We start from the raw sequence: 8,050 nt of genomic DNA, 5'->3' as shown, positions 1-8,050 counted from the left end.
TGCCTCGATGAACTATTTGGAGTGATTATGCTGAACCTTGTGAGGCTCAAGACAAAAGTAATCATTCACTAACAAAAGAATGATTCATGGATAATAAAGACAGCTGCTGTTTTGCTACTTTTTTCTGTTTTGTGTTGGTACAAAGATTGGCAAAATACTAAATAGAAATATTTTGCTTATGGTTATCCAGCAGGTTGCACCAAGCTGTTTGTGTTTCTGTGATAGAGGAATGCATCCCATATTTTAATTGTTAATGCTGCTTAATGTAAGGCCTCTTGTTTCAAAAAAGGAATTTGGATTGTTGGTGCAAGTGAAAGTATCAAATCACCCCGGGAGAGTTGTATGTTTCGGCCTAACAAGTCCCAAGTCTGGCCTTTTTTGTAGCTGTTTACCACTAACTTTAGGTTTAGTGTTTTTGTGGGTTAAAAAAAATACTTGCTACATACACCACTCAGGGTGCTATCGTTGTAGTTATAAGGATTATGTAAAGTTTCCATTTGAATCTGTTGTGCAAGTGCCTTACAATTTCTTATTTTGTGAGATTTCATTATGGAAGTTGACATAGAATCTAATGCCATTAGCTGGGATCACTTCACTTCAGTGAATCCCTTTTATGGAACTGCATATAACTAATCTTAATAACTTTAATAGGTAACTTCGTTATATTTTAGAGAGAAGTAAGTTTGCTAAAATTGCCTATTTTAATTGGAATTCTCGCCGTTTTATTCTCTGAAATTTATAGCATGTATACACTTCTCTCCTTGAGAAGGCTCTGTCGAGAGAACTGCTTCTATCTTGATCATGCTTCCTTAAATTTTCTCTACTAACATGTTTGATTTATGGTAAATCAGAAGTACTGCTATCCATGTGCAAGACTCTCGTACATTTCGGTTTCCCTGGTGATGTGCTTCATCGACCACTGCTATGAAAGCCCTATTTAATTAGGATTGCGACATGAATATGTGTATATATGCAAGACATGATTAGTTCAAAACTCGGTCCAGCTATCCTTCTGAATTTATTCTATGCAAGCATGTTTTTCCTTGGTAATGCTTCAAGTCACCCTGTACTGAATGTAACGTTTGCGGTGTTCAGTAAACATTGTGTGCCTCTTTGGGTCAGAACACAACTCTAGGGCCTAGAGGCTTTACTGTGGAAGGGGAGATATGTATAACAATAAAAAATGCAGCTACTCCTATTGATTGTTTGTCATGGTGCTAATTATCAAGTAACATGGCTGCACGGATTGGGACGCACAGCTCTAGCAAGGAGGCGCCCCAAGGGGCGCCCCAACCACTAGCGCAACTAATAAAATCAGAGTTCCAGACCATGCTACTAGGATTTTCACGGATGCAATTCATGTGTGACTCGGGAATCTCAGTTCCAACTAATATTGAAGTAAAACCAATCTTAGTTGCAGCCCATGTATAACTAGAAAAATCTCAGCTTCAATTAATATAAAACATATGTTTTTTAGTTGCAACTCATGTGTAACCGGAGAAATCTATGTTCTAACTAATATGCAAGTAAAAAACTTCAGTTCCAACTCATGTGTAACTGATTTGTATTTAGCTACAACCAATATGCAACTAAAAACATCCCAGTTGCAACACATATGAGAAATCTTATTTCTTATCAATATGTAAGTAAAATGTTTTAGTTGCAACCCATGTGTAAGAGGGGAAATCTCAGGTCCGGAGCAATATGTAACCGAAAAATACCAGTTATAAGTGATGTGCAACTGAGATTTTTAGACCAAACCCTAGCTTAAATATCGGTTAGATTAAAATTAGCAAAATTATTTACATATATGACATGTGACAATCCGGGTGCAATTTTTGGACGAAATTTAGTTCCAAATACATAGATATTTCCAAAATATGAATATTTTTCAAAGCTGAACATTTTAAAAAATTTAACAATTTGAAATTTCTAACGGATTTCAATTTTTTAATGACAAATTTCGAACTCTGAACTAATTTTGAATATGATTTTTTTTTCAAATTTTAACATTTTTCAGATTTAATGTAATAAAAATCAAATTATAAAGTTAAAGTGAAAATATAAAATATAAAAATAAAATGAAAAAACAATAGAAAACTGAAAAAGCAGGTAAAAACAGAAAACGGAATAAAAACCAAAAATGGGATAGGCCCATCTCCCTGCGAGAGGTGTGCAGTGGCCCATAGCCACCACATGGTCGGCATATAGGTATTACCTTGGGAAGCTGGCGATCGTCTTGGCAGCCGTCCAAGCACCTCTTACTTCTAATAGACCATGAACTACAGATAGAGGAGAAGATTTTGGGGAAGCTGGTCGATTCCCCAACACGCCATAGTCCTTGCATGTTCTTGGACACTTCCAAGTTCAGTACACATTGGTGTCTTTGCATGTCGTGGATAATTCCAAGTTCAGTACGCGTTCTCCACCGATCTGCCTCTTTGCTGCTGCCGCCTGCCAGATTCGACGCCATGGACCTCTCTGAGCTCCCGCCGCCGATGTTGCTGGCTCATCCAAGGCCTCCACAACGCCCGTTCCACGAGCTCAGCCAAAGATGGGAGCGACGCAAATGAAGGTGGTGGACGGCGTCAAGCAGTCAGGGGACGACAGAAAGATAAAGCAGACCATGAAGCGCAGCGGCCTTCCTACACCCGCTGCGCCGGCAGCCAAGATCGGCGCCCGTGTTGAAGCTACGGTTGCAGAGAATGCTTCGGCTACAACGAGTGGTGGTGTCACCTGAAGCGCTACCGACAATAACGGTGTGGCTTGCCCGTGCCTTCTTCCTCATGATTGTGGCAATTGCGTGAATATAGTGTCTTGTGCATTTTTTGAATGGTGTGTAGATGTGAATATTGTTGTCAAACAATGTCATATAACCAATTTTCTTGTTTACGGTTTTGTTTAGAAGTCCGCCGTTTACGGGATCTGATCGGGAAATATTTTGTTTTACGGCCGCACGCGCGCGAGTGCAGAGTTCACGTTTAGCTCGATACCTACTGGCGTTTTTATAGGTCACGATTTACGGTAGAGGCTAGAGATGCTCTTAGTTACTAGATGACCTGCTTTTAGCTCATTTTTTCGAATTTAACTGTTTCTGCGTGTAGATACCTGAAGAAGAAAACAAAAGACGCCCTTCTAGGCTTGTGGCTAGTGTCGAACAATGGTTCTCGACTGAAACTTGTACTCCGTATTTTCGTTTGCCATGTGTTTGTGTTGTGTGTCTAAATTTCCCTGAAAACTTGACTAATGTGTACCAACAGGTGTTTCCGCGGACAACAAGATTTATCTAGCTGACGTGGAATTCGTGTTCTTCAAAGCAATCGGTTTGAATGTATATTTACATTTCACATGTAAGAACAATCTAGCTGCATCGATCACACTCCGGCAGGACTGCCGTCTTTCCTCGGGTCGCTCACCGCCGTCAGCATCCCACGGAAGACGTTCTCGCCGCCGCCGCCACTGGAGACTGGCTCCAACAAATCCTGCACGATCATCTGGCACACGGCCCCCGACGCCGTGCCTTCCAGCACATGGCCCCTGCTTCTCAAAAACTCCCTGGCCTCGAGGCTGAGCTTGATGACCTCGCCGTCGTTCACCGTCTCGTCCTCGTACTTCACCAAGTTGGGCACTAGCTTGTGGTACACCCTGGCGCTCTGCACGGCAGCGAGCGGGCTCATCCCCAGAACAAAGTGATTTAGGAAAACCTGTGTCACCGCCGTGATGATATTGGTACCGCCACTGGCGCCCAACACGCCGGCGAGCTGCCCGTCCTTGAGGATGATCGTCGGCGTCATGGAGGACAGGGGTCGTTTCCCTGGGGCGATGAAGTTGGCCGGCGCCGGTGGGAGCTGGTCCGGGATCTGTTGGGGCACCGAGAAGTCATCCATCTCGTTGTTAAGCACGATGCCGGTGGACGGCGACAGCACGTGCGCGCCAAAGAAGGAATTCACCGTCGTCGTCATCGCCACTGCATTTCTATCGCCGTCCACCACGCACAGGTGGCTCGTTCCGTTGTCACTCAGCTGGCGCCACCTGAAGTTTCAACAACTTGTTAGTGAAAATGTCAGCTTAATACTACACCAATTGTCGGAGCATTAATCATTGTCAGCTCACTTTGGGAGATAGTAGTCTGATGGGAAGGTGGTGTTGTCGGCAATCCTTTGGCGAATCTTGTCGGCGAACGCCGGCGACAGCATCTCCGAGACGTAGCCGGCGACGTTGACAAATCCGGGGTCGCCGAGGTCCATCCGAGCGGCCAGCATATGCTTAACAGCCTCGATCAGCCGGTGCACGCCTAGAAACCCATTTAAGAACTCCGTCGACTTGTACCCGCCCAAGATGTTCAACACCTATACAAATAAAAACAAATAATATCATCAATCCAAACAAAAAAGCATTTGGTCCATCACCACCTAGCATTGACGACATTGTTGATGTATGGAGGGTGCAGTATTTTGTACTCCCACGTTGACGCTGATTTAATAAACTAAAAAAAAAAAGGTCCTCCTCGAAACAAACAGAATTAAAAAGTTTCACTGAATTTTCCTCCATTTGAATTTATGCGATGGTTTAAAAAAATACATTGTGCTCCTTAAGTGCATACATTATGTCACAAGCTTTATTTTGCCTTAACCTAATATTGATCATGGTATTCTACTCCCTTCGTCCCCAAATAGGTGGTGTATTAAATCAGTCATAAATTCAATCCTTTCTATGAGACTTGGAACAGAATATCAACAAAATACAGTATTCAATAAATATGTTATGAAACTAATCTTACGGGGATCTATTGATGGTTCTTTCGTATTGCAAATCTTCATACTTTTTGTATATATAATTGGTTCAGCATAGAAATCATTTTTTACTCAATATATATATCACCTATGTGGGCCAAAGGGGTAGTAATAGATTTGATATTTATAACAAGTTGTCTTAGAGCTTATTATAAATCAGAAGTCAAATGAACCTAAATTAATAATAATACAAATATTTCACTAATCCTGCAAATTAAGGAAATAACATCAAACATTTATAGAATGGACGTACCAATGCCATGCCGACGGTGCCGCTGGATGGTGGCGGCATGCCGAGGAAGGTGAACCCCATGGCGTCGGCCTCCATGGCATCGCCCACCGCCACCCTGTACCCCATCAGGTCCTCTGAAGTCACCACTCCGCCCAACTGCCTCACGTCCTTCGCGAGTCTCATCCCAACAACTCCACCATATAACTCCTCGACACCGCGCTCCGCCACGGCCTCAAGCGTGTCAGCCAAGGCTGGGTTGTGACAGAGCTCACCAGCGGTTAGGAGCTTTCCGTCTGCAGCAAAGATGCCGCGTAGGCCCGGATCGGCTAGCACGTCTTGCTCTATTTCCTTGAGGGCGTTCGCGACATATGGGACGATGGTGTAGCCATCACGGGCGAGCGTGATGGCCGGAGCTAAGAGGGATTTCCATGGGAGACGGCCGTAGCGTGACCACATGGCGTGCAGGCCGGCGAGCTCCCCCGGCACGCCCATGGCCAGCGCACCCTTCGACTTGGACGTCGGGTCCACATCGTACATGTTCTGGTACATATAGTAATTTCATAATAATTAACGAATCCGATAAGATAAGTTTGACTATGCTTGGTAGTCCAAATTCAAGACATTTGATAGTGTAAGTTTCTTAGCAAGGCATGGTAGGCAGAATACTTATGTGGCACCATATGCATGATAAAAGAGTGTGGTATTGTATCGTATCTAAGATACAACCCTTGCACGCAGTCATATATAAAAGCAATTTCTTGACAATGCATGAGTGAGGCCGTAATTATTTAATTAAGTTACAATTAAGAAACAATGCATCGTGGTGGTTGTTTGTTAGAAATCGCCACTTGCTAGAATAACGTGCTAGGAGACAATACACTGTGGAAGGGATAGTCTAATGTGGTTAATTTAATAATTCGTCATTACATAGACAAAATTAGTGCGGTTTACTACCACTTGATCAATTTGAGCAGCATTGTCACATGTCCACATGCTATTCTCAAATAATTGATTCATTCTGAGATGTTGTGAGTTGCGACACATACACACCGAGCACATGTGAAGTGTGTCTCACTCTCACTCTCACTCCACATACATATGGTTCCACCCAAAGATGATGAATAATATATGGACCCTCATGGTGCACTGACACGGTAGTAGCTACATTACTTCTTTTTTTCTTGAAATAGGGTAGGTGCATGCAACACAAAGTCTACTCTGCTCTTGGTGGTTATGGATAAGATACCATTTTTGTTTAAATAACATCTAGTGTGGCATGCTGGAGATATCGTACTGTAGCAACTAAATCATATTTTTATGACATATATGAGCCAATAATCAAGAAAACTTAGATTTCTCTCATTTTATCTGCAACGCGTATAGCATGTTGATTAAATGTGGTTACTCCACAGGAGTAAGGGCCATTTGCGAAGCACGGAGGACCCACCAGACAGTGACCTTTTGCCCACACAGCTGGCCCCTGTTAGTGGGAGGGTTGGGGCCCACATGTCACTGGCACAAGCCTAACGACCGGACGGAAGAGAAAAAAACGATCTTTTGGCCGCTCATGACTGCGACGTAGTGGGACAGTAGACGTACCGGCGTGGCCGCGGCCGGCGCAGTCTCCCGTGCGTCGAAGGCGACGGCCTCGCCGGAGCTCGCGTTCCTGACGACGATGAAGGCGCCGCCGCCGATCCCGCTGGACATGGGGTGGACCACGCCGAGGCAGAACGCCGCCGCAACGGCCGCGTCCACCGCGTGCCCGCCCGCCCGCAGCGCGGCCGCGCCCACCTCCGAGCACCGCCCGTCGTCCGCCGCTACCACGCCCGCGCCGGACTCCACCTCGTGCGTGCTCAGCCGCGCGCCCCCGACGGGCACCCCGCTCCGGCTTCGATCAGCTGCAGGCCCGGCGCCGGGGCTCGAGAGCAGCAGCAGCACGCCGGCCAGGGCGAGCAGAGCCACGGCGATGGCCAACGCGGCGCACGGGCGGCGGACCCGGCGGCGCGGCGGCTCATCAGGCGAGAGGCCGCCGCCGGGGAGGAGTGGGCTCTGCAGTGAGCCGCGCGGCGCGGCCATGGCCGGAGAGAGATTCCGTGAACGGACGGCCCAAGGGGAAGGAGGAGAATCAGAGGATTCTTGGATGGTGAGAGCTGATAGTGCCAATGGGATTGCTCTGTTTTGTTAGGTTGAGATGTTTTATACCGCCCACTTGTCAAAAAAGTCCGATTTTTTTCTTGCATGTTTTTTGTTGTTGTAAAAAGTATAACCCAGACCAAGACTGACTAGTTTGACATTATTGAAGTTCAGAAGGGGAAGGCTAGACGCAATTGTAAGAATTGTTTTGGTGTTGATCCTTCATTACAAAACATGCTTTAATTCTTTGCTTGTTGCTCCACCAGTTCAGGATGCACGTGCCTATGGATGATTGGGCACGAGGTGGGAAGCCACTAATTTTCTGAAGTTACTTCAGCGAGTATACTTCTTGTCCGATTGTGTTTCTTCCGTGGAAGCAAAATGATCGGATGGAATTTATTTCACTGATTATAATTGTTATTGTTGGGTTTTTTTAAGGCCAACATTTTATCTTCCAAACGGGCTATCCCTTTTTATTAATTTCTCAACCAAAATAGCATGACCTTTACAAACATCAACAAAAACCCGCTGAAACTATTCGTCCTCGAATACCTTTACGGGACAAAAACCGGTTAATGTGCCGCCCTATCCTAATTAACAGTTTAACACATCACAAATTATTACGGCCACGCAGGTTTATATTCTTGAATTTACTCCTTTCATTCTAAATTATTTGAAGTTATATATATATTAAGTCAAACTTTTGTAAGTTTATTTGTTAAAAAATATAGGACGTGATGTTTTTGCTCTTTTAAAATAGCTTTTAAATACATTTCAAGATGTTGAAAAAATCTGACAAAATATGACATTTTTTGCGTGCTCGTAAAGTTGTTTCACAAAAATGACATTTTTGAGTCAAGTGTAAAAAAGATAAATTTCTATTCTAAAAAAA

General features: G+C 44.5%; 1 protein-coding gene across 1 annotated transcript; it reads right to left on the bottom strand.

The window, feature by feature from the left end:
* Positions 1-3,190: 3,190 nt before the first annotated feature.
* On the bottom strand, positions 3,191-7,206 carry LOC127340657 (glutathione hydrolase 3). Its single transcript, XM_051366395.2, has 4 exons — positions 6,625-7,206; positions 5,047-5,565; positions 4,114-4,349; positions 3,191-4,032 (listed from the first exon to the last, which is right to left on the bottom strand). Exons 1-4 carry the CDS (start codon positions 7,099-7,101, stop codon positions 3,375-3,377), a joined length of 1,890 nt encoding a protein of 629 aa, XP_051222355.1. The 5' UTR covers positions 7,102-7,206; the 3' UTR covers positions 3,191-3,374.
* Positions 7,207-8,050: the final 844 nt, after the last annotated feature.

The sequence above is a fragment of the Lolium perenne genome, chromosome 3 (genome assembly GCF_019359855.2).
Source record: "Lolium perenne isolate Kyuss_39 chromosome 3, Kyuss_2.0, whole genome shotgun sequence".
Taxonomy (NCBI): Eukaryota; Viridiplantae; Streptophyta; class Magnoliopsida; order Poales; family Poaceae; genus Lolium; species Lolium perenne.
The sequence above is the reverse complement of the archived record's forward strand: the minus strand, read 5'-3'. Positions and strand labels throughout refer to the sequence as shown.

Bases quoted from the DNA above. Each gene is read 5' to 3' on its own strand.
- LOC127340657 (XM_051366395.2), bottom strand. From the start codon at position 7,101: ATGGCCGCGCCGCGCGGCTCACTGCAGAGCCCACTCCTCCCCGGCGGC. The intron at 4,350-5,046 runs GTACGTCCATTC...TTATTTGTATAG, and splicing joins GCACCGTCGGCATGGCATTG to GTGTTGAACATCTTGGGCGG. The intron at 4,033-4,113 runs GTGAGCTGACAA...TTGAAACTTCAG, and splicing joins TCAGACTACTATCTCCCAAA to GTGGCGCCAGCTGAGTGACA.